The sequence below is a fragment of the Chiloscyllium plagiosum genome, unplaced genomic scaffold, assembly GCF_037043375.1.
Source record: "Chiloscyllium plagiosum isolate Xiang-an unplaced genomic scaffold, Cpla_swu_hap1 HiC_scaffold_12, whole genome shotgun sequence".
Taxonomy (NCBI): domain Eukaryota; kingdom Metazoa; phylum Chordata; class Chondrichthyes; order Orectolobiformes; family Hemiscylliidae; genus Chiloscyllium; species Chiloscyllium plagiosum.
This window is the reverse complement of record NW_028270150.1, coordinates 9,074,125-9,100,713: the sequence shown is the minus strand read 5'-3', so window position 1 is coordinate 9,100,713 and position 26,589 is coordinate 9,074,125. Positions and strand designations below refer to the sequence as shown.

General features: G+C 45.4%; 1 protein-coding gene across 6 annotated transcripts in view; it reads left to right on the top strand.

Annotated features, from left to right (window-relative positions):
- robo2 (roundabout, axon guidance receptor, homolog 2 (Drosophila)) overlaps positions 1-26,589 on the top strand; it is a 1,751,833-nt gene that overhangs the window by 1,536,276 nt on the left and 188,968 nt on the right. For all 6 annotated transcript variants that reach the window (XM_087992449.1, XM_087992448.1, XM_087992445.1 and 3 more), the window contains 3 exons: positions 4,228-4,355; positions 14,426-14,437; positions 23,595-23,719. In XM_087992449.1, coding sequence (XP_087848575.1) covers positions 4,228-4,355; positions 14,426-14,437; positions 23,595-23,719 — 265 coding nt within the window. The remainder of the gene's footprint in view (positions 1-4,227; positions 4,356-14,425; positions 14,438-23,594; positions 23,720-26,589) is intronic.

Genomic DNA, 26,589 nt, shown 5'->3' with positions numbered 1-26,589 from the left:
TCGCCCAGATTTTAAAATTCGATTCCTTGTGTTTGGATATTTTCATTCCTCCTTTATGTTGTTCCAGCCTCTTGTACACCCTCGGTTTTAATTGCCCCAGTGATAGTGGCCCTGCCTTAAGTTGCCTGGTTCCCAAGCGCTGTAATACCTTTCCTGTATCTCACTCTCTCTAGCTCCCCCTCTGCTAAAGACATTCCTTAAAACTGACATCGCTTTTGGTCATGAGATATCCACTTATGTCACAAACTTAGTTCTATGGTTCTCCTGTGAAGGGTCTCTATTGAACAATATGAATGGGGCTATATAAATGTAAACCCTTGTTGTTGTCCTGATGTGCAGATGTTGTCCCAAACGTCAGTCCAAACGTGTCTGACATGGCAAATTCTCAGTTTGAGGTTTGGTCAGCGCTGAGTTCATCAGAGGTGCGATAAGTGTTTCAGTCCTTCCAGAATAACAATCAAGAGATCATGTGTTCAACTTCCACCCAGGACACTTGAATTCAGGGCTCAAGTAATCTGGAAATAGAAAGTTGAAATGAACCATAATGACGAGGAGACTGTCAAATGTGGAATAAAAATGCAAGAGCTTAATCTCAGTTTAGGGATAGGAACCTGCTGATCTTCCTTAGAGAGCACTCGATGCTGATATTTGAATACATTAAAGACCAAGATTGATTTTGACACCTTTTGTATTAGGAGCATACAAAACCAGCCAACTTAGTGTGACTTAGCTCTTGAATGCTACTTAGAATAGAATGACAGAGTTGAGTACTTCAGGAATTAAGGATGTGAAAAAGAGGGTTCTGTTGTTTGCGTCAAAACTTTTCCACTCTCCAGAAATTGATTTTTACTCTGCTATCAGAGAAGAAGGTGGCTAATTGGTGTGTCTGTCCGTGATTCAGGCTTATTCTATTCCTGAGGTTGAGAATAGTATAACAGCTGGTGGTAAGGTTAACAAATATATAAAACATAGCTAAATATATAGTTGAACACAATGATTGAGTCATTCCTTCCAACACTTTGAGGATGGTAGGATGTGTCACAGTTGCAGTATGTGGGAGTTCCTGGATGCTAATTTGGTCTGGAGGAAACATGTCTGCACGAAGTGTTTGAGTTTGAACAGGTTTGGCTCAGGTTTTGTGACACAAACACAGTGGTGCATCGGGGGGATAGAAAGTTACCTGGATTTTTTGTACCAGGGGACAGTAACACCTTTTAGGGCTAGATCATTTGATTGTGGTCAGCGTACATGAGCAGGAGGGTGTGACTGTGAGCAAGTCAGCGAAGGACACTCAGAGGGTAAGACCTTCAGCTTTTGCCACTCTCCAAAAAGTCTGACATTCTTTCAGCGTGTTTTGATGAGAGTGGGGCTTTTAGGTGGATGAACTAAGTGACCATCGTACCATGGTACAGGAAGCTCCTGAAAGGGGGCGTGGGTAGTAAGAGGGATGTCATAGCAGTAGGGAACACTTTCGTGAGGGGAATGGACACCATTCCCTGCAATAAAGAATGTGTGTCCAGATGGCTGTGTTGTCTGCCCACTGTCAGGATTTGGGACATCTGCTACGGGCTAGAGAGGAACTTGCAGTGGGAGGGGGAGAATCCAGTCACTGGGATCCATGTCGGTACCAAAGATACAGACGTGGTAATGAAGGAGGATCTGCATGGTGGTAAAGATGGGAGAGGTGTCAAATTGAGAAACAGAACCTCAAATCATCATCTGTGTTATCTCCCTCGTCACAGGAAAATTCGTACAGGGCAAATCAGATTGGAGAGATGAATTCATGGCTGAAAGACTGGTGTGGGAGACATTGGGTCCTGGTGCAAGGAAATCTGGCTGCTGTACTGGGGAAAGTCCAAATGGGTCAGAGTGTCTGCCTGAACTGTGCTGGGGCTAGTGTTCTTGACAACCATATAACTGGGGAAGTAGTGAGGACATTAAATTGAACAGTGGAGGTAAGGAATCAACTGTGGGAAGTGGTGATGAAAAACGAGAGTCAAGGTTTAAAAAGAATGTTATTACTACGATAAATGAGAAACAGCCTGCGACACAAAAGGATCAAGAGGATCAATCTAAGAATCAACAAATTAATAAGACTAGAATTTATATCGAGAATAAAAGGATGTTACCAAATGCTCTGCATCTGAACACATCGAGCATTCAAAATATATCAGATGAAGAGAGATGGCCAGTGGAAATGAGTGGGTACAATTTGGTAGTCATTGCAGAGATATGGTTGCACAATGATCTGGACTGGGATCTAAATCTTTGAGTGTACAGGGCATATAGGAATGACAGGGAAACAGTAAATGGTGGAGGGGAAGCTCTGTCAGTTAGTGACGGTATTAGCACAATACAGAAGAATGGCCTAACTTCAGGGAACCAAGATATGGAAGCAGTTGAGAAATGAGAAATGATAAAGGAGTAAGACATAAATAAGAATGAATGATGAATAAGTAGAAAAATGTGAAGTTGTGCATTTTGGCAGGAAGATTAAAAGAGGGGCCTATCACCAAAACGCTGAGTAATTGGGAAACACGTTAATGCACAAGTTTGGAACTCTCTTCCGCAAACAGCGATCTGTACTCAATCAACCATTAAATTTAAATCTGAGATTAATACATTTTTGTTAACCAAAGGGATGAAGGACTATGTATCAAGGGCCCTAAAGGAGCTGGTTCACAGATTGGCCATGCCCTTACTAAATCATTACAAACTCATTGTGTTGAATGACATCCTCCTGTTCTGATGTACGCAATGTGATAATGATCAGATAATCCGCAGTATTGTGTTGATGGAGGGAGAGGTGGCCAGGACACTGGGAAGAACTCCCATGATCTTCTTCAAGACAGAGCCAATGGATCAAATACTCCCACCTCATGGGTCAAGTAGGGCTTTGGTGTAATATCTCAACTGGATGTTGTGGTGTCATGATAATATCACTGGACTAGTAATCCAAAAGGACCAGGTTAATGTTCTGGGGTCATGAAGTCAAATTCCACCAATGCATAATGATGATGACCATAAAACCATAATTAATCTTCATGAAGACCCACTAAGAACATAACATTGGGTCAGCAAGGCCAAGGACAGGCAAAAGGGATTAGTTTAATTTGGCTTGATGTTCGACATGACATTGTAGGCCAAGACCCCATTCCTGTGCTGTACTGTTCTATGTTCTATGGTCTAAGTGTATTTTACCATTCATGTGATCATAGCCGAACCTCTATTTTAATGTAAGACTCCTGTGCTCTCTTCCATTAACAACATTTAAAAGGCATTTTGGGCATGTATAGGAAAGCATTAGAAGGATATGGATAAAGTGCAGGGAAATGGGATTAGCATGATCGGACATTTTGGTCAGCATGGACCAGTTTGGGCCAAAGGTCTGTCTCCGTGCTGTAGGACTCTGACTCTAGAAATTTATCTGTTTCTTTCTTAAACATTCTCAGTGACTTGGCCTCCACAGCCTCTGCATCAGAGACTTCCACAAGTTCACTCCTCACTCAGTGAGGTTTTCCTCATCATCTCAGTCTAAAAGGGCCCACCATATATCTTGAGATGGTAACACCTTGTGGTGGATTCCTTAGTCAGGGGAAATAGCATCCAGTCTGTTCAGCCCAATGAGAATTTGATACATCCCTTATCATTCTCCTAAACTCCAATGAAATCAGGCCCAGTCGACCCCATTTATCTTTGTATGACAAACATGCCATCCCAGGAATCAGTCCGGTGAGACTGGTCTATGACAAGCACGTCCTTCCTTGGATAAGGAGATCAGTTGTGGACACAATGTTCCTGGTGTGGTCTCACCAAGGCCCCGTTACAACCTCAGTCAGACTTCTTTGGTTCTCAACTCAAAACTCTTTACAATGAGGGCCAACATATCATTGCCTTTCTAACTGTGTAACAGCAATATAACACATTCAGCTACAGGTGGGACTCACTCCCAGCCTCCCCTCCACCCCAATCTTCTGGCTCAGAGGCTGGGACACTACCCTGTGCCATAAGCTTTCTCTTTACAACACCTGCAAGCTTGCTATTGATGATGGATATACAAGGACACCAGTTAGGGAATAACATCCAGTTATTGTTATTAATGGACATTTTTATGGGAGCTTGTAGAGAATTACCTTTATAAAGGTCTGTAGGAGGAAACCTTCACATGAAAGGCCTATAAAGGAACAGCAGGCATCATCTCACATTGGATCTTTCTCCAACCTCTAGGTATGACATCAAGGAAGACAACACCCTGCGCATCAAGAGGGTGAGCAATGGTGACGAGGGAACATTCACCTGTGTGGGAGAGAACCGTGTGGGCATGGTTGAAGCGACCGCAACTCTCACCGTGCGAGGTAAGCAAGCAAGATGGCGGGATCATCCCCCTGCGCACGTTCATGCCCAGAGTCTCTCCACATGCTGCTCTCCCCTCCCCCTAGGAGAGTGAGACTGCGCCACTCTGGTTGGAGGTAATCCTGGAGGTTTTGCCACACGAGCGTGTGCCCCCGCCTGTTACAGCTGAGCACAGGCCTCCCCCAGCCTGCGCAAACCCCAATGTGTAAACCCAAAGTGGATCACCAGGCATGAAGTAATTCACTGGCCCACTGCTTTTCTTAACCAAAGAAAAAGCAAGGAGTTTCTTCCTTGTCTTTGAACTAAAGAACATAAAAGACATACAACACAGGAACAGGCTCTTCAGCTCTCCAAGCCTGTGCCAACCATCATTCCCTAACTAAACTAAAAGACAACCCTTCTGCCCTTGTTCGATTTATATCCCTCTATTCCCTCCCTATTCATGTAATCATCCAGGTGCCTCCTAAATATTCCCAACGTGCCTGCTTCCACCACCTCTTCTGGCAGTGTGTGCCAGGCTCTTGTTGGTAAATCTTGAGTCAAACAATCCTTTCCCCTCACCATCTGCCAAAACCTCAATAACCAACAAACAGTTCAAAGGAAATGAAAACAAATTTTGACGCTTGTATGAGTTCCCGCGATCATTTTGTACCCGACATGTTCCTGGAGAGTCTTGGGTGACACCGCAGTTGCTGTCATCTATGCACTAGTACAGTCAGGGGAGAAAATTGGGGCCTTAGACAGTCTCTGCTCAGTTGTAGGCTGTAATACCAGGAAGAGGGAATAATACATGTCTAATGCTTACTTCTTGTGTTATTACTGAGGTGTCATTTGGCGATTCTTTCAGAAATGATTATCATTGCTGGGCCGGCAATAACTCAGGGGAGTGCGCGGTCTGCCCTAACAGAACCCGCTGCTTCTTGGATCTTAACTCACTGGATTCAAGATGGTGGCTCTCCAGGGAAGTCATTCCATTGGTTTTTAGTCCATGGAAATTGCCAAGGTAGCTGGCAGTCCACTCACTGCCTGGATGCACATGGCCCTCCTGCACTCTGTCATCTGGCCAACTCCAACTGGATGTATTCCTGGAAATTTAGCCACATTTACTCTCTCCTGCCCCACCTCATCCACTAAAACAGTCCTTTTTCAGCCACTGGGCATAGCAGTCGGCCATTCAGCCCTTCAAGCCTGTTCCACCATTCAACATGACCATCCAAATCAGTCTGCAGTAGCCACATTCTCCCCATACCCTTTGAGGCATTAGCCCAAGAAACAATATCTAACTCCTTAAAAACATTCAGGGTTTTGGTCTCAACTGCTTTCTGTGGCAGAGAATTCCACAGGCTCCCCACTCTCTGGGTGAAGATGTCATTTCTCAAATCAATCCTAAATGGTCTACCCCATTTTCTTAGACTGTGACCCCTGCTTTTGAACTCTCTGGTCATTGGTAGCATCCTTCCTGTGTTTGCTCTGTCTCAAACTATTAGAATTTTACCAGTTTCATTGAAATATCCTCCTCCCTTCCCCATTCTTCTCAACTCCAGGGAATATAGTCCTAACCAATCCTGTTATTGCAGTATCTTTCCAATTGACAACTAGAAATGTTCAAAGGAAGGGAGATAATGTTGTTGCACCCCACAGTTAACTCTTTATAGACTCTGCTTGTGATAGTGTACAGAGGGTTAACCCTTTCATATCTGGAGACTCCGGTACAAAGACAGGGAGTTGAAACCTCGAGATGTCGTATCATGCATTTTATTCCTATATTCATTCACGGGATGAGGGTGTCACTGGCTGGGCAGCATTTATTGCCCATCCCTAATTGCCTGAGAGTGGGTCTGGAGTCACATGTAGGCCAGACCAGGTAAAGATGTCAGATTCCTTCCCTAAAGGACATTAGTGAACCAGATGGGTTTTTCTAACAATTGGCAATGGATTCATGGTCATCATTAGACTCTTAATTACAGATTTCTTTCTTATTAAATTCAAATTCTACCAGCCATTGTAGCAGGATTCAAAACCAAATCCCCAGAATGTTACCTGGGTCTCTGGCTTACTAGTCCAGCGATAGTACCATGAGGGCATCACCTCCCTCCAGGTTTGACTAACTCAGTGCTCTTGCTGACTTGGACTAACAACAATTTGAGAGAGCGTGCCCAAAATGATAAGGTGGTTCAGAAAGCTTGCAAGCTACCCAGCCCGGTGAGCAAGGACAGGGAATGCCAAAACATAGAAGCCTTTTTATGTTTGTAGCACCTGGTTAGGCCTCAGGTGGAGGCACGTGTCTCGTCCTGAGTACCATGTTTCAGGTAGGGTGATGCAGACGTTGGAGAGGGTCGGCAGGAAATTTACTGGGATGGTACCAGGGGTGCGAGAATTCAATTTGGGCGGAATATCAGGAGCTATACGTAAATGGCAGGATTGAAAAATATGACGCTGGGAAAGCAAAGAAGGTCAGGCAACATCCGAGGAGCAGGAGACTCAACTTTTCAGGCGTACGCCAAATGGCAGAACCCTGAGGAACATTAACGTGCAGAGGGATCTGGGCGTGCAGGTCCACAGCTCCTGAAATGTGGCAACACAGGTGGCCAAGCTAATTAGGAAGGCATATGGCATGCTTCCATTTATTGGGTGGGGCATGGAGTACAAGAGTTGGCAAACCATGTTGCAGCTATATAAAACCCTTGTTAGGCTGCATTTGGAGTATTGTTTGCAGTTTTGGTTGCCACACTACCAGAAGGACATCGAAGCTTTGGAGAGAGTGCAGAGAAGGTTCACCAGGATGTTAGCATTGGCTATGAGGAAAGTTTAAAATGACTAGGATTGTTTTCACTGGAAAGACAGTGGCTGAGAGGAGACCTGATAGAAAATTATGAGAGGCGGAGATAGGGTGGATCGTCTGAGGCTTTTTCCCAGAGTTGAAGTTTCAATTACAAGGGGGCACAGGTTCAAGGTGAGAGGGCAAGGGAAGGTTTTCACACGGAGCGTGGTAGGAGCCTGGAACACACTGCCAGAAGGGGTGGTGAAAGCAGGCACGTTGGTGACATTTAAGAGACATCTGGATGGTTACATGAATCGGGACGGAATAGAGGGGGTGCAGACTGAATAGGGAGAGGAGGCTTCTTTTTAGTTTAGTTAGGGCATGATGATTGGCACAGGCTTGGAGGGCTGAAGGACCTGTTCCTGTGCTGTCCTCCTCATTGTTTTTCTTTGTTGTGATCACTCTGTCCATGCAGAGAATGTTGAGGGAACATTTTATTGAATTGTGGAAAATTGTTGAGTAGTTTTGGTAGACCAAAAGGGGAGGAACTCTCTCCTTTGGTAAATGGGTCAGTAACTAGAGGTTGCAATTCAACATAATTCCCAGAGGAGCTGAAGGAGGCAGTGCAGACATATTTTCACACAAGAGGCTTTTTATGAAGTGTGGAATGCACTCAAAGTGTGCTCGGAGCACATGCCAAAGGAATTTCTAAAAGGCACTTGGCTAGGTCTGTTTGACGGGGTTAACAGGGAGAATGTGGGTTTTTGGAATGAATGGGACCACTCTTCGAAAGAGCGAGCAAGGACATGATGGGCTGATGGCCCCTTTCTGTGGGGTGAAATCCTCTGGTTCATCGAGGGAAGGATGGACTGCAGCTGTACCTCAGCTGACAGTTAGGGGGAGCTCAAGGCGATTCTCCCCCCCCTCCGACTCCCCTCCCCTCCCCCCACCTCCCAACCCCATCCAAGAGCAGACAAAGATTATCCCTGAAGCAGCTGACTTGGGACAATTGACCAAATAACGTACAGTCATGTGAATTTTAACCGGATTTTTAAAAAATTGCTTGCATGGGATTTTAATAAAGTTCTTAATTGCCCCAATCTCTACGGCCTGCAGGTGTGCTTAAGAATTGAGCCATACACAGCGACAGGAAAATTGAACTCCAATTTCAGTGTTGAGTGGTCTCAGCTTGATGTCAGGGAACAAAGGAAGAGGTGATTCAGCATTTTGAACTTATTCTTCCAGTCAGTAAGATCCTGGCTGCAGTGCCATCTAATTCCAGGAATACGGAACGTAGATTCCCTCTCAGCTCCTCTTAATACATTGTACATGTTGCGCAGGTCACTCCTTTGCCTTCAGAATTTCAGGAAGTGCAAACCTATCTTGTGTGGTCACAGCTCGTAACTTAACCATTGGTGTGCAGGTCTCATTCTGGTAAACTGGTTCCACAAACACTTTGATGCTTTTGGAAGCACCTTTTGGTCTGTGGGACTATTTCAGGTGTTTGAATAACCTGAGTTCAGCTCATGAAGAACCCATTTCAGATGGAGAGGGGACAGTGCGGCTATCACGTCAAGGCTTCTTTAACAGCACCTTGCAAACACATGACCTCTTCCATCTAGAAGGACAAGGGCAACAGATACATGGGAACACCACCACCTGCAACCTTCCTCCAAAGCCCTCATCATATTTGGAAACATATCGCCGTTCCTTCACTGTTGCTGGGTCAGAATCCTGGAATTCCCTCCCTCAGGGCATTGTGGATCAGCCTCAGCACACAGACTGCAGCGGTTCAAGAAGGCAACTCATCCCCACCTTCTCAAGGGGAAACTAGGGATGGACTACAGAGTGACACTCACATAACTAGCTTGCAGGGTGATGGTGGTGTCGTGGTAATGTTACTGCACATGGGTTCAAATCCCATATTAGATTTTTGGCAATTAATGGAGTTTTATTTCAGTTAATTAAAACCTGGAAGGTTGAGCTAGTCTTAGCTTTGCTCTCCTTATCTGAGGAAGGATGTTCTGATGATGAAGAGAGTGCCGAAAAGGTTTACCAGACTGACTCCTGAAATGGCAAGACGTATGAAAAGAGACGATTAGTTAGGATTATATTTACTGGAGTTTAGAAGGATGAGGGAGGATATCACAGAAACTTATGAAATTCCAACAGGACTAGGTGGGACAAACACAGGAAGGGTATTCTGGATGACTAGAGAGTTCAGAACCAGGGGTCACACTCTATGGTTAGAGGGTAGGCCATTTAAGACTGAAATAAGGAGATATGTCTTCACCTAGAAAGTGGAGTGCTTCTCTGTGAATGTGGAATTCATTGACACAGAAAGCCTTTGAGACCAAAACATTAGATGACTTTAAGAAGAAGTTAGGTATGTGGCAGAGCATGCTTGACGGGCCGATTGGCCTACTCCTGTTACTATTTCCTTTGTTTCCATTTCCAAGATGGACAGTCACTGACTTGCGGCTGAACACTGAACAGTTTGTAAGAAACTTTGCTGAGTCACTACTGAGATCCTGAGCACCTCAGAACAGAAGATGGACCCTCTCCCTAATATCTGATTACCTCATAGCCTTTTATCCTCAACCTCAGGTTGGAAGAGACAATGAGAGAGAGAGAGAGAGAGAGACAGACAGAGTGTTTTGGGGAGGTAGGGTGTTGGTGTTAGTGTTGAATAGGACAGGGGGATGATTGAGAAGCTGTTGGTTCTTGTTGAGGCAACAGTAGCTCCGAGCTGTGATGGGAAGTCCTCTGTGGCCAAATAGCCTGCCTGGTCTGAGCTCCAATGCACAAATAGTGGATGATTGGGTGTGGTATTGAAAAGTAGCCATCACCCTTGACACCAGTGCTCCAACATGGAGTCAGAAGAAGAGAAAGAGTAAAGTAGGTGAGGGTAAGGTCAATGTCAAGTGTTTTCATCTTGATCTGTTTGATCTTCTGTAGTCATCATGTAAGGAATGACCACATTCATTCTCCAATCCCCATCCTCACCTCATGCAATGAACATCTGAGGGGCATTCATGTATCAATGACCTCTTGAGATTTGAATAACTCAATTTGGTTTCCAAGCAAGGTTCAATCATTCGGCAATTGAGTCTACACAACAGCAATCAGGGAGATAGGTTAATGTTCTATTCAGGAGATTCCATATGAGGACTTGCTGAATCCCACATGGATTTACTTCACCACCATCTCTCCCTGGCTCCCACTGCCTGCCCTCTGCAGTTCAATCACCATGAGATGTGTATGTCACTAACGGAATCATTCCACATCTTCAAATGGGTTCATCTTTGTTGGAACAGCTGTTTCTGCCAGCTGTTTTATGAGCAAATATTCAACATTTAATTTAATATCATTTCAGATTTTATCCTGAACATTCCATGTGTTTGTAATTGGCCCTTCCTTGCCATTCCATTGTCAGTGAGTGATTTTTAGAGGTCAACTCTCCATTTGTCATCCGGAACTTCCAGAATTTGTTTCCCTTTGCAGTGATCAATCAAGGTCAGCCAGGTGGAAATTATAGGAGTTCCCTGATTGGGGCTGTTAATCTGGTCCAATCAGGGAGCCCTGGCTGACAGATATAAACAGGAGTGTCACCAACCTCTGTGCCCCCGCCTTTCCATACAACACAGAGGGAGGGCATTCTGCCCACTCTTAGTATGCCAGCTCTTTGAAAGATCCTTTTAATTCATCCCACTCTCTCACCATCCTGCCCATGTGTTCTCGATCCTTCGAGAAATATCCTCCTCTTTGACAATGTGTTCCTGTTTGAAAGTTATAATTAAATATGTTTTCAAGGACCCTTCAAGCTGTGTGTGATGATTCACACCCCTTGATTCTTTTGATATTTATTATCGTAAATGGGTGTACCCCACATGGACTATCACAGTTCACCATCATCTTTCAGGGTCGGTTATACTGAGCACTGTCTGCTGGCCTTGCCTGCATCGCTTCCACATTGTGAATGATTAAATAACTCCCTGTTCTCTGATTACTGACCTTCCGATCAATGGGAAACAGTTTCTCACTATCTATTGAAAACCTACAATAAGTTTGAATGTCACCATTAAATCTCCTATTAACTTTGTTAGGAAAGCAGTCAGCTTGGCCAGCCTCTCAGTATAACTGCTGTCCCTCATCCAAGATTTCCTCTTTTATCTGAATTAATCCCACTCCCAACCTAACACCCATCCTCATCACTTGTCCCCTCACCTCTCCCCTTCCTCCTCTTGCACTGTTGTCCCTAAAGGTACATTCTCGTAGGCTTACATCTGATTCCCTCCAGTTCTACCTACCGCTTCAAATTAAGGAATTCTGAATTTACAAAACCAGAGTTCACTGTAAACTCACCTTCCATTCTTCAATATTTAGAGTCCCTACAGTGCAGAAAGAGGCCCTTCAGCCCATTAGGTTTGCACTGATCCTCCGAAGAGCATCCCATCCAGACCCAACCCTATCCCTGTTATCCTGCATTACCCACGGCCAATCCATCTAACCTGCACATCATTGGACTGTGGGAGGAAACTGGAACACCCAGAGGAAACAGGGAGTATGTGCAAACTCCCACATTCATGATGAAGGGCTGTGCCCGAAACATCAACTGTCCTGCTCCTTGGATGCTGCCTGACCTGCTGTGCTTTTCCAGTGCCACACTTTTCAACTCCCACACCGGCAGTCCCCTGAGGCTGAAATTGAACCCGGATCATTGGTGCTGTAAGGCAGCGTGGCAGACCACTAAGCCACCATGGCACGGTGAGGCTGTCAGAGATTTTTGTTTATTTTGTGAGAAGTGGGTTCCTCTGGCAAGGCCTGCAATTGTTGCCCGTTCCCTCATTGCCCTTGTGCTGCTCAGAGGACCATTGAGAGACCATCTTACTAAAGAATTTTACAATAATCGATGATCATCAACAAGGTCACTGTGACTGAGAATACTTTTCTATATCAACATTTTATGAACTGAGTTTGAATTCCATCACCTGCCACGAGGCTATATGAAGGGAGGCAGAGACCTTGTCACAAGACTTGTTTTCCAGGTACTCCAGGCTAATGTTCAGGGGCACGGGTGCCACTGTGATAGATGGTGAAATCTGAATTCGATGGGCACAAAAAAATCCGACATTAAAAGCTAGCCTGATGTAACCACTGTCAATTGTTGTTAAACACCCATCTGGTTCATTAATGTCTTTGAGGGAAGGAAATTTGCCATCCTCACTTGATCTGGCCTACATGTGATCCCAGATGCACATCAGTGTCGCCGTGGGGCAGCACGGTGGCTCAGTGGTTAGCACTGCTGCCTCACTGCGCTAGGGACCCGGGTTCGATTCCAGCCTCGGGCGACTGTCTGTGGGGAGTTTGCACATTCCCGTGTCTGCGTGGGTTTGCTCCGAGTGCTCCGGTTTCCTCCCTCAATCCAAACGATGTGCAGGTCAGGTGAATTGGCCATGCTAACTTGCCCATTGTGTTAGGTGCATTAGTCAGAAGGAAATGGGTCTGGGTGGGTTACTCTTCGGAGGGTCAGTGTGAACTTGTTGGGCCGAAGGGCCTGTTTCCATACTGTAGGGAATCTAATCAATGTGGTTGACTCTTAAATGCCCTCTGGATAATTAGGCAGCATCCAGGGAACAGGAGAATCGACGTTTCGGGCATAAGCCCTTCTTCAGGAATGAGGAAAGTTTGTCCAGCAGGCTAAGATAAAAGGTAGGGAGGAGGGACTTGGGGGAGGGGCGTCGGAAATGTGATAGGTGGAAAGAGGTCAAGGTGAGGGTGATAGGTCAGACTGGGGTGGGGGCGGAGAGGTCGGGAAGAAGTTCTTCCCGACCTCTCCGCCCCCACCCCAGTCTGACCTATCACCCTCACCTTGACCTCTTTCCACCTATCACATTTCCGACGCCCCTCCCCCAAGTCCCTCCTCCCTACCTTTTATCTTAGCCTGCTGGACAAACTTTCCTCATTCCTGAAGAAGGGCTTATGCCCGAAACGTCGATTCTCCTGTTCCCTGGATGCTGCCTGACCTGCTGCGCTTTTCCAGCAACACATTTCCAGCTCTGATCTCCAGCATCTGCAGACCTCATTTTCTCCTCTGGATAATTAGGGATGGGCAATAAGTACTGGCCGAGCCAGGTGACACCTTTGTGAGTAAATGAAAAGGATTTTGAATCCATGTCCCCAGAGGAATTGTCCAGGTCTCTGACATACAGTTCCAGTGACACTCCCACCAGTTCGGAGAGGTGGCACATATATAGGTAGATACTCCATTATCCTGGGACTTATGGCTTATCAATGGACACATAAGGAGAAACTGTTCTCATTGCAGATGCTGAGAACCCACGGACATCAACATAAGGTAACTGGCAAAAGTAACAATGGCGATGTGAGAAAGTGGTTAGGATCTGGGATGTGATTGCTGAATCTGTGGGTGTGGCAGCTGCAACCCATGGCTTTCAAAAAAACCCTTGGATAATGATTTGAAGGCAAAGCAGTGCAGGACAATGTGGGCAATTGGTGAATTGATCTTCTGCAGGGCCAGCAAAGACACCATGGGCCAAATGGCCTTCATCTGTGCTGTAACCATTCTACCATTCTCTGATATTCCGACTGTCTGAATCTTGATCCCATTGGAAGAACACAATTCCAACCGAGTGTTTGATTGAAGGAAGCACATTATGATTATTTTTCGATCTCCTGAAGTCTGTAGCATATTTACTCCATTGAAGATGTGAGGTTTGCATGTTTTCCTGATGAAACTTGTGGTTTGTCATCGAATGATTACTTCTGTTCTTTTTGTTTTCAACCCTTTCCTGGTACACAATAGTTGTAATCTTCTACCTCTGATTTGTAGATATGCATTGATTGCTCTTTATAAATGTGTCATTTACACTCAACTGCTCAGATCTCTGCCAAAGCACACCATTTCTCACTGCCCAGAAAGTAACATTTGAAAATGAGAAAAAGCCTCATTCCTCAATCCCACTTCCCCACCTTCTCCCCTTATCCCTCACTCCACCTACCTACATCCTCCCTACATTCCTCAATCCCCTCCTTCTCCCCATAAAACTCAGGAAAATGCCTCCAATTCTTCAATACTGGAAGGACAGATCTGATCCATCAGTGAAATCTGGCTCCGAGCTGATGGATATCTCAGCCTGTTGAGTGTGTTTTTGAAGTTGTCCACCCTGTGTGTAAGCATCGAATGCTTCATTCATTCTAACTTCATGATTTCTCTTATTTTTTTTTCCCTTTAAAAAAATTGTCAAATCCTTTGTTACCTCACCCACCTCCATTGTGTCCTGTCTCCAGCACACCCTGTCGGTAAGTAGTCATCATTCCTTTCATTTACAGCATGACTGCAAAATGCTCAAAACTGTGTAGTTATTGTCCCCATTGTGTTCACCTCTGTTGTTTAAGTGTCTGTGGGGGAGGGGGTTATTATAGAATGCAAAGTGAGCAATACACATCATTGCCAAGAGAGATTAAAGTGTAGTGATTACACTACAGACTGGGTGAATACAACAGCTGGAACTTTCCTTTTAAAACAAGCCTGAAAAGCCTGACTCAGTAAATTCCACTGACAATTTCATTGATCTCAGTTGAAGGTATTTGAAAGAAAATGGATAGATTTGATTTTTTTTTCTGGTGTGAAGTATGTGATGGTTCATTGGGTTGCCTGAAGGCACCTGATTTATAACGTGGACCACACACTGAGGCATTTGAGCACAGATGCTCATACGCTCACCCTCAAATCCTCACACAGCCACACATAAACCCACTCACACACATTCCCACACTACAATGTGCATGCACCCGCTTATACCATCAAGCACGCACACACACACACTCTTATAGACACACCCATGCTCACTCTCACATGTACATTCATTGTGTCCACATTCTCATCTATAGTACTTGCTAATGTTGCTCTGGCTTAGCGCACACCCTGTGCAATGTAACCTGTCTGCCTTTGTCTAAGTTTTTAAAATCTGTACATCCTTGCTGATTATGATCTGCGTGAACTGCTCATAAACAAAGCTTTGGTACACGTGATACTAAATAAATCAATCAATTAATCACTTGGATCTATCCTCTTACGCATCCTGTACATACACATACACTCTCACACTTTGAGTAGACAGCTAGCACACACTTTCACCAACATTACTCACACACTCACTGATATGCTGGCATTCATAATCACACACACTCCACTGACTCATCGGCATCCAGGCTTCTCAACACAGACAGACACACACACACACAGACACAAACACAAACACCAGACACACACACACACACTCAGACACACACACAGACAGACACACACATGCATACACACACAGGCACTCTTACACCTTCCCTCTGTCACCTCACACTCATGCACAGGAACATGTGTGTGTGCACAAACAGAAAGGCATGCACACGCTTAGACACACTGTCAGACATTCCCAATAAACATACTCACACCAAAACACTCACATGCTGATACACACTCCAATACACCTTATAAACACTCAAGTACAGAAACATTTTGTTACAATCTCTGTTCATTAATGATGTAAAAGAATCATACTTCCCAAACTGCCTCAATTGAAAAAAAACCTGATGTGCCAGGTTTCACTTTTTAAAGTGTGCAATAATTTTGTTGCTCCATCTGGGCTCCCTCCTGCTGAGACATTATTCAGTTCACAACCACCCTGATGGCTTGGCTTTACAGAGGCACCTTAATCCTAAATACCAACCTGGTACACAGTGTGGTTGTCTTTGGTAAAGAAAGCGCCCAGCCCTCCAGCTTTTCAGACCCTCAATCCTGGCCACTGACCGATATCCGCCCTCATTGCCTTATGCTGTCTTCCCAGTTAGCTTCCATCCCCCTGACAGCGTGAGGCTGATCTCTTAGAAACCTCATGTCCCAGTCAGGAAACCCAATTTACAAACTCCGTCCTCCACGGCAAACTGTGGAGAAGGGTTTGTAGGGTGAATGGGTGCTGGAGGGTGAAGAGGAGAATTTTTGAAAAAGGCAAGTGTGTTTTCTCACATACAACGTGGAGTCTGATTTGGCGTCTGGTCTGACTTCTGCTTGACGTAGATGTTGCTTTTACTGCCTGCTTCCCTTGCTCCCAATTGCAATGCTGCTCTGTTCTATCGCTCTGCTGCACAAGTGAAGATAGAAAAAGGAATACAAATTTCATTTGTACATTTCTAAATCTCCCTCAGCTACCAGATCGGAGAGATTTTAGATCTATTGTAGAAGGATGTTGAAAGGGGATCTCAGCACATTATCACAGGAATGGGTTAGATTGGTTAGATATAATCTACAACTACTTGCATTTACTTAGTGCCTTCAACAATACAAAAACCTTCCCAATGTGTGACAGGAGTGTTAGCAAACAAATATTGACACTGAACCATGTGAGGTGATATAGAACAGATGGCCAAGATTTGATCAATGAGGAAAGTGTTAAAGAGCATTTTCCAGAAGAATGAGAGGGCGCGAGGTGGAGTGATTTGGACACTGTGGTTTTGGAAGCTCAGAGATTTGACAGCTGAGGACAAGGCCGCTGGGGGTGGAATGATTAAAATTGGAATCTCAGGAAGGTCTAGTTTTGGGGGATTAGAGATTTCAGAAGTTTGTGTGTCAGGAGGAGGTCACAGAGATAACGAGGGCTGTAGTCACATGACAGCACACAGCACCATGAAGAGAGAATTCCGGAACAGATACCGTGACCTGTCATCTGGGGACAACTCCCATGTTGTTCCCTAAAATGAAAATCATTATCAAAATACAGAGCAATGATTGTCTAGGGATTGAGGGGACACTGTGAGAATTAAACCACTTTGGGAAACAAATTCAAACCCTGTCCAGACTGAGACCACAAATGAGTAAATAAGTAGTGGAGCGAAGGATCTGTATGATTCTATGACTGTAATTAGAATTTGGACATTGGCAATTCAATTTGTGTTAATTAGTTTATCCACACATGATGGTGCTAGTGTAGAGGAAGCTTTACTCTGTATCCAGCCCTGTGTTGTCCCTGTCCTGGGAGAATTTCAGGGGACATTGTAGAGAGAGCTTTACTCTATATCAAACCTCATGCTGTCCCTGCCCTGGGAATGTTTGATGGGGACAATGTAGAGGGAGCTTTACTCTGTATCTAACCCTGTGCTGTCCCTGTCCTGGGAATGTTTGATGGGAACAATGTAGAGGGAGATTTATTTCCAGTTTAAAAGATTAGAGGAAGCTTTAGTCGGTTTCTAACCCTGTACTGTATCTGTCCTGGGAGCATTTGGTGGAACAATACAGAGGGATCTTTACTCTCGATCTAACCTCATGCTGTACCTGTGCGAGGAGTGTTTGATGGGGACAAGATAGAGGAAACTTTACTTTCAGTTTAAAAGTGTGGAGGATGCTTTACTCTGTATTTAATTGTTCTGTACCTATCTCAAGAGGTTCTGATAGTTACATGTAAGCAAGTTTGATATTTTGTTAAAGGTGAATGTTTGGAGGGTAGATATTGACCTAGAACTCTGTGCAGCATTTTCAAGATCTTGCTTCAAGGTCTACCTGAGAAAGCAGATGGGGATTCCATCTTATGGCCCCCTAGGGGACTGTGCCTCTGACAGTGCTGCACTTCCTTGGCACTGACAGTGCGACTCCTAGTCTGACGCCTTAAATCCACAAACATCTGACTCAGTATGACCCAGCAGATCGTCCAACTGAAGTTCGGGGCTGAGTGGCAAGTTTTTGCCTATCTTTTGTATGGTGGACAATACGTGGGTCAAGAGAAAGAAAGAACTTGCATTTCTGTAGCTGCCTTTCCATCCTCAGAGTGGTCCAAATGACTTTTACAGCCAACAGCATAATTTCTAAGTGTGGCCAGTGTTTCTGTTCTAACACAGCAGAATTTCACAAAGACAAGTCAGAGAGTCATAGAGCTGTTAAGCACGAGAACAGACCCTTCAGTCCAACTCGTCCATACCGACCAGATATCCCAACCTAATCTAGTTCCATTTGCCAGCACTTAGCCATATCCCTCTAAACCCTTCCTATTCATATACCCATCCAGATAACTTTTAAATGCTGTAATTGTACCAGCCTCCACCACTTCCTCTGGCAGCTCATTCCATACATACACCACCCTCTGTGTGAAATAGTTCCCCATTAGGTCCCTTTTGAATCTTTCCCTTCGCACCTTAAACCTATGCCCTCTAGTTCTGGACTCCTCTACCCTGGGGAAAAAGATCTTGGCTTTTTACATTATCCACGATTTGCTTTTTGCGATGTTTGGGGTGAGCATTGAAGCCCGAACAGTGTGTGCAGTTTTGATCTCTTAAAATAATGTTGTGGAAATCCTTCACCTGCCAATATAGGCCGAGGATCGGAGTCCCACTTGAAGGATGAGGTAGGGATGCGAACCTGGATTTGCTTTCCACTCTCTGTAGAGGGATTCAAGCTCAGGCTCTTAGGGAAACAACGCTGTCCTCTGACCAATGGGTGGCTTCGAGGGCAGACCACCGCATGAGGGTGTGCCCTATGTAACGTCGTCCGAATCATTGGCGCGGCTGTGTCACTTTTCACTACCTGCTCCCAGTCAGACACACAGGGCGGAACCACAGGCTGTGGGGAGGACTTGCAGGGTGGCAAAGAGAAAGCCTCCCTGCTGTAATTGCTTTAACCCACTGAATAAAACATGATAGGGAAAGGCTTCAAGAAATTATTTCTTTTAAAAAAAAACATCTTTCTGCCTCAGGCATATGCATTCCATCATGAATTAAATATTGCACTTGATAATCCATTTCCACTGAAGTGTAAACGACTTCAATAAATCATTAAAGCCTCAAATCAAAAAAAAGCCACGCAGCCATTTAAAGCAAAGTCAGAGGTTGAAAGGGACAGTTGTTCTCCTCAATGCCGTCCAACATTCCTTGTATGTTGGTGTTTAAAAGACATCAATCTGTAGTACAGCTGAGGGATCAAGCTCTACTAGGTCTATTAGAGAATAGGGGCTCCTGGATTTTGCCTCCCTTCTGCCCTCAGTTGGCAGATTCCAGTCAGGGGCTGTAACACCAGAAGGACCATTCCATTAGCCTCAGTAGAGGGGCCGGGGCAGGAGGATGGTGAAGGGCAAGGAAAGGGTAGAAGTACAGTGACCTGGCCTTTCCTGCTGCTAATCTTTGCTGGAAAGCCCAAAAGCCCTTGAATTGTGGGCCGGAAGCCAGGACTTGTGAAGCCAACTGCAGCTGAACATCACATTGACTAAGGGTAGTCACTTTGATCAGAAACACAACGGCAATCCTCCATTGTCCTTGACAAACTCCACCCAGCTCTCTGAATGAGTTTGCTCCTGTGGTTCTGGTCTCTCCCATAACCTCAATCTTCATTGTTTCCCACTGATGGCTCGACCTTCAGTCACCCAAGCCCTAAACTCTGTTCTGTCCCTGTCCCTCCCCCTTAATCTCTAGACTAAACTCCTAAACCCCTAAACTCCTTCAAATCGCTCTTTAAAACCTGCCACTTTGACAAAGCTTCTGGTCCCCTGTTCTCGTTCTTCCTTTATGTAGCTTGGTGCCAAATTTCTATTTGATAACACTCCTGGGAAACACCATGGAAAGTTTCACAACTTTAAAGTCGCTACTTGAATGCAAGTTGTTGTCAGGTGTCTATGTCACGAGAAAGGGTTGAATTCTTAATGGTTTTTCAGCAAGGTATGAGGTCCCTGCGCACAGACCTTGCAGGTTTCTAAGATAATGTTAGGACCAACTTCAAACATGGTTTAAAATGTATCTATGAGAGTAGAGCTCTTTCAGGTTGGCATAAGGTAATTGGAGACATGTTATCTGTAATCTCTGATGCATTACATAATCAACCCTAGTTAGAGTGACAGAGGTAATGCTCTTGATGTTATTTAAGGAATAACAGGATGTGGCAAGGTGGGGCAGAGATTGTCCTGGGTGAGTAAATAGGATGGGCACAGCCTCAGAGTGAAGGGATGGCTCATTGGAACTGAGAGGAAGAGGAATTCTTCAGCCAGAGGGTGGGGAGTCTGTGGAACACATTGCCTCAGAGGGCTGTGGAGGCCAAGTCATTGTGTGTCTATAAGACGGAGGTCGATAGGTTCTTGATGAGTAAGTGAATCAAGGTTATGGGGAGAATGGGGCTCTTAAACATATCAGCCATGAATGAATGGCAGACCACACTCTGTGGGTAGAATGGTCTAATTCTGCTCCTACGTCTTACTGTGTTTTTGGACAAACGCCCTCTCCGTGCCTACTTGCCAATCATGTCTTGTGAAGAATGTTAGACTCTGTTTTAAGACCCAGGACAGAGCAGAGCAGAATACCAAGCACCCAGTGTTTTACAAGATGGGATCAGAGTGTGAGACTGAGTCGGTGGGTCACAGTTATCCCCAGTCGTGGGACTCTGCTGGTTTCTCACTGTGGAGGTACAGTGAATGGGGAAAAGGCAGGAAAGTGGAATTGGGGATGATCAGATCAGCCGTGATCGCATTGAATAACAGAGCAGACTCAATGGGCTACTTCTGCTGCTACCCTTCACTGCCTTCTTGATGTCAGTTTGACACAGCCTCAGAGATGAGATGACCAAAACAGATAGATTTAACACAATGTCTTCAAGGTGGGAGGTTGTGATTTTTCAATAGTGTATACCAATGGTGGAGTGAAGCAAATTGGGATTGTGTGTGTGCTTGTCTGTTTGCGTGCATGCATGTACATGCACATGCGTGTGTGCGTGTGCACGTGTCTGTATACGTTTGTGTGTGTGGTTGTGTACATGCGCATGTGTGTGTGTGTGTGTGTGTGCATGGAAAGTCTGTGTCTGTCTGTGTGTTTGCATGTGTACCTGTGTGTATGTGTGTACCTGTGTGAGTGTCTGTGTTTGTGTGTCTGTGCATGTGTGAGAGAGAAAGACACTGTGTGTGTGTGTGTGTGTGTGTATGTGTGTGTGTGTGTGTGTGTGTGTGTGTGTGTGTGTGTGTAATACCCCATCCCTACAATATTTTGGTATCGTTGACCATCTGAGCTCCAATTTGGGTGAAGTCACCATTCAGCTGTTCGAGAGTGAGATTCAGCACCCGGCGAGCAACAGGGTGAGGGAAATCTGAGAGATGGAGGATGGCACAAAGGAGGTGAAAGGACAAGTGAGAAATAAAGTGCTGTGTGGTATTTTGTGCCGTGTGGCTGTTTGTGCATTTACTGCTGTGGAAGTAAAGGTGAACATGGAATGTGTTAACATCATTTGTGTCCCAAAGTCTCTCTCCTCAAAGCTGACTTCATGTGCCCCTGTTCACGTCCGATCCTGCTATTCTTCGCCGCCCTGTTGTTACATTTTAGCAAAGCTGAGCTTCTCTCTCACTGAATATGGCATCTCGACAGAAATCCAAGCTCATTTAGCAACCCATGATAAGATTGTCCCAGATCCTTTATCCGCTGAATTGCTAAGATGGTCTGGGCCGCCCAGTGTTTAATTGCTTTCTCTCCCTCTCTCTGCCCATGCTTGCTTGGCTTCAGCTATCACTGAGCTTAATTCAGATGCTTGTGCGTGGCTCTGTGTGAATATGTTTTATCAGCCTCACCCATGCATGCTGGGCTGTGCACATTAGATTGTGCTGAACTATCGTGTTTTGATAACATTAACAGAAGCAGTGGGTGACTTGGCATGAGTGTCGGGGATGTGGACTGGGACCAATTTGTGCTTTGAATTTCTGCATGTTGTAATCCAATCTTTTTTTCCAGGGGTTTTCAGATCCTGGCGTGATTTCTGTGTTTTTATTGTCATCATTCTGCGTGTGTAAATCAAAGCACTTCTACAGCTAATGCTCACACCAAACATTTATTAACCCTGCATATGTTAGCAAGGAATTTTCACCATCAGGCACCCCTTTTATAGAGACAGTTCCCCCCCTCACAGACCACTTTAATAGAGACAGTCTCGCCCTCAAAGACCCCTTTTATAGGGAGTCTCCCTGTCAGGGACCCCTTTCATAGGGATAATCTCCCCATCAGGGACCCCTTTTATAGGGACAGTCTCCCCATCAGGGACCCCTTTAATCGGGAGAGTCTCCCCGTCAGGGACCCCTTTTATTGGGACAGTCTCCCCGTCAGGGACCCTTTTTGTAGGGAGAGTCTCCTGTCAGGGACCCCTTTTATAGGGACAGTCTCCCCATCAGGGACCCCTTTTATAGGGACATGCTCCCCATCAGGGACCCCTTTTATAGGGACAGTCTCCCTGTCAGGGACCCCTTTTATCGGGACAGTCTCCCCATCAGGGACCCTTTAATCGGGACAGTCTCCCCGTCAGGGACCCCTTTTATTGGGACAGTCTCCCCGTCAGGGACCCCTTTTATAGGGACAGGCTCCCTGTCAGGGACCCCTTTTATAGGGACAGGCTCCCTGTCAGGGACCCCTTTTATCGGGACAATCTCCCCATCAGGGACCCTTTAATTGGGACAGTCTCCCCGTCAGGGACCCCTTTTCTCGAGACGGTTTCATGCACTTTGTGCAGTTCCAATCATTTTAATAATCGCCATGAATTTTCAATATAATGTGACAGTTACAGACCTCAGATATACTGCACATTCAACATGAAGCAGTGATAGGCTCTGAGAATCTAGCAGTGTGAAGTTGATGGGTTAACCTGCTCCAGTAGATGAAAGAGCACTGACTATAGTACCCTGATGTTCCTGTATTGCTGCTGATGGTAATCCAGCCCTGATGCTCTGTTAGATTGAGATGATGATGTCAGCCGCATCAGGCTGTTAATATCACCAGCATTAACTGAACAAACTGAAAGATAAACAAAGGATGTTAAAGGGACATTATCTGTAACTGACTGTAACAAGCCCTGAGATTAAGGAAGAGATCAGCTGAGATTCCTACTTGTTCTCATTACAGCCCAGAGATCCCTGCATTAGAGAGGGAAATCAGCCAGGGTTCCTGCTCCTGCTCACTGTCCAGTGACCCCTGGGCTAGAGAGAGGGAAATCAGCCAGGGTTCCTGCTCCTGCTCACTGTCCAGTGACCCCTGGGCTAGAGAGAGGGAAATCAGCTCGGGTTCCTGCTCCTGATCACTGTCCAGAACTCTAGACTGGAAAGTGTTAGTTGATGGGTGAAGGTGGGATTCGCCGTTTTATTTGATTAACCAATGGGGATCCCAACTCAACAAGTTGGCTTTCAAATAGAGAAGGCCATTGAGCAAGGACTCAGTGCCATGTGGGATTCACTCAGGTACCCAAAGCTGGGAATGGGTATGGGGAGGATACAGTGAACATCAACACATCACCGTTCAGAAAGGCGAGGCAGTGGGCTGACTCAGTAAGTCTCTGTGTGTAACGGGTGGGGGGGGGGGGGTTGTTCCTCCGGTTCTGTCCAGCCAAGTGGAAAGCTTTCTCGAAAGGCACTCACCCTGTTCTCTGTTCTCTGACATGTCCTGTGCTTGGATTCCCCCACCCCTCCCCCAGCTGCCCCACAGTTTGTGGTGAGACCGAGAGACCAGATCGTGGCGCAAGGACGGACAGTCACCTTCCCCTGTGTGACTAAAGGAAACCCTCAGCCTGCAGTCTTCTGGCAGAGAGAAGGAAGCCAGGTGAGTGCCCCTCCAGGTGCCTGATCTGTCAACAGCTTGCATTTGTGTAGCACCTTTACATCCGCAGGCCAATCTCTGAGAGAGTGTTGTCCCGTCAGGTGAGAGCAAGTAGAAGAAGCTTTTCTTCTTTGATGACTAGAGAATGAAAGGCATTATTAAAATGTGTAAAATTCTTGAAGGGCTCAATTTGGAAAATAATGAAGGTCAGGAGTCACACAGCACCAAGTTATAGCCCAACAGGTTTATTTGAAATCACAAGCTTTCGGGGCGCTGCTCCTTTGTCAGGTGAACCTGTTGGGCTCCAACCTGGTGTTGTGTGACTTCTGACCTTGTCCGCCCTAATCCAACACTAGCAACTCCACATATAGAAAATAATCAACAAGGTTAACGGAATGTTGGCTTTTATATCTAGAAGCATGGAATATAAGGATGAAATGTTATGCTGCAGTTATACAAAACCCTGGTTCGACCCCAGTGGGAGCACTGTGAGTAGATCTGGGTACCAGACCTCAAGAAGGATAGATTGGCCTTGGAGGGAGTACAATCTAGGTTTACAAGAATGATACCTGGACTTCAAGGGTTAAGTTATGAGGAGAGATTATACAAATTAGGCGTGTCCTCTTGAGAATTTAGAAGGTTCAGGTTGTTCTGATCAAAGTCTTCAAGATATTAACCAAAAATGACAGCATAGATAAAGGTAAGCTATTCCCACTTGTTGGGAACTCAGGAATCAGGGAGCATAGTCTGAGAATTAGGCCCAGACCGTTCAGGAGAGATGTTAGGAAGCACTTCCACACACAATGGGAACTCCCTCCCACAAATGGCAATGACTGCTGGATCAGTTGTTAATTTTCATTCTGAGAAAGATACATTTTGTTAAACAAAGGTATTAAGGGATTTGGAGCAAAGGAGGATATAAATGCAATTAGGCCACAGATCAGTCATAATCTCATTAAATGGTGAAACAGACTCAAGCGACTGAATGGCCTACTCCTGTTCCTTTAAATTGGAAAATACTTGCAGGCTGCCTTGCACTGGCTGCAAAGTCTGAAGTTAGAGAGTGTAGATAATTTGAGTCAATCCGGTCAGATTATTTTCTTCATTCATGAGACACAGACTTTGCCGAAATTTATTGTCGAATGAGAAGTTGTAGTCCTTGTGAAGGCGATGGTGAGACATGTTGTGACATACCTCTGGAACAGGCGGGACTTGAAATCATGCCTCCGGGTCTGGGTGTAGGGACACTACCACTGGGCATTCCTAATTCGAGAGTATAATCTCAGAATGAAGGGCCAGGCTATTTAGGACTGAGGTCAGGAGGAATCTTTTTAATCAGAGAGCTGTGAATCTTTGGAATTCTTGACAGCCAAGAATTGTGGATATTGATATTAACCATTAAATATATTCAAAAACTGAGGTTGATAGATTCTTGGTCATTTAGGAGATTAAAGTGCAGGGGGATAAGGTGGAGCTGAGGGAGAAAGTCAGTCATGGTCTTATTGAACAGCAGAGCAGGATTGATGGTGTACCCCTGCTATTTTTTATGTTCTTATGAAAATGTCTTCAGAAACTTTACACAAGTATCTTGAACAAAGTGTGACACTGAGCTACTGGAGCAGGGGGATGTGATGGCCTAGTGGTATTATCACTGGACTGTTAATTCAGACACCCAAGTAATTTTCTGGAGGCTGGGTTCGAGTCCTGCCACAGCAAATCATAGAAACCCCAAAGTGTGGAAACTGGCCATTCGGCCCAAAAAGTCCACACCGACCGTCTGAAGACAGACCCATCCCTGTATCCTATAACCTTTCATTTCCAGTGGCTAATGCACCCACCCTACATGTCCCTGAACATAATGGGCAATTCAGCATGGCCAATCCACCCTAACCTGAAGGATAGCACGGTGGCTCAGTGATTAGCACTGCTGCCTTGCGGCACCAGAGACCTGGGTTTGATTCCTTGGGAGACTGTCTGTGTGGAGTTTGCACATTCTCTGCATGAGTTTCTTCAGAGTGCTCTGGTTTCCTTCCATAATCCAAAAGATGTGCAGGTTAGGGCAGATTGGCCAAGCCAAATTGCCCGTAGTGTTCGACGCATTAGTCAGGGGTAGATGTAGGGGAATCGGTCTTGGTGGGTTACTCTTCGGAGGGTCGGTGTGGACTTGTTGGGCTGAAGGGCCTGTTTCCACGCTGTAAAGAGTCTAATCTTTGGACTGTGGGAGGAAACCCACATAGACAAGGGCAGCATGTGCAAACGCCATTTGCCCGAGGGTGGAATTGAACCCAGGTCCCTGGTGCTGTGAGGCAGCAGTGCTAACTACTGCACTGATGGTGGAATTTAAATTCAATTTTTAAAAAAAGATCTGGAACTAAGTGTCTAATGACCGGGAATCAATTGTCGGTTGTTGGAAAAACCCATCTGGTTCAGGAATGCCCTTCAGGGAAGGAAGCTGCCATTCTTACCTGGTCTGGCTGATATGTGACTTCAGACCCCCAGCAATGTGGTTGCCTCTTTAGGGCTTTTGCCCGAAACAACGACTTTCCTGCTCCTTGGATGCAGCCTGACCGGCTGTGCATTTCCAGCACCACACTCTCGACTCTGATCCCCAGCATCTGCAGTTCTCACTTTCGCCTCTTAACTGCCCTCTGGGCAATAAAGTGACACCCTCAAACTGTGAATGAACACAGAGAAAACACAGATATTAGGACAGGTGTCAATGCTGAGGGTGTGCTGCCCAAGAGTTTGTACAAGGTGTTAAATCAATGATACGAAAGTTGGAGGAGTATGATACGAAAGTCGGAGGAGTATGATACGAAAGTCGGAGGAGTATGATACGAAAGTCGGAGGAGCATGATACGAAAGTCGGAGGA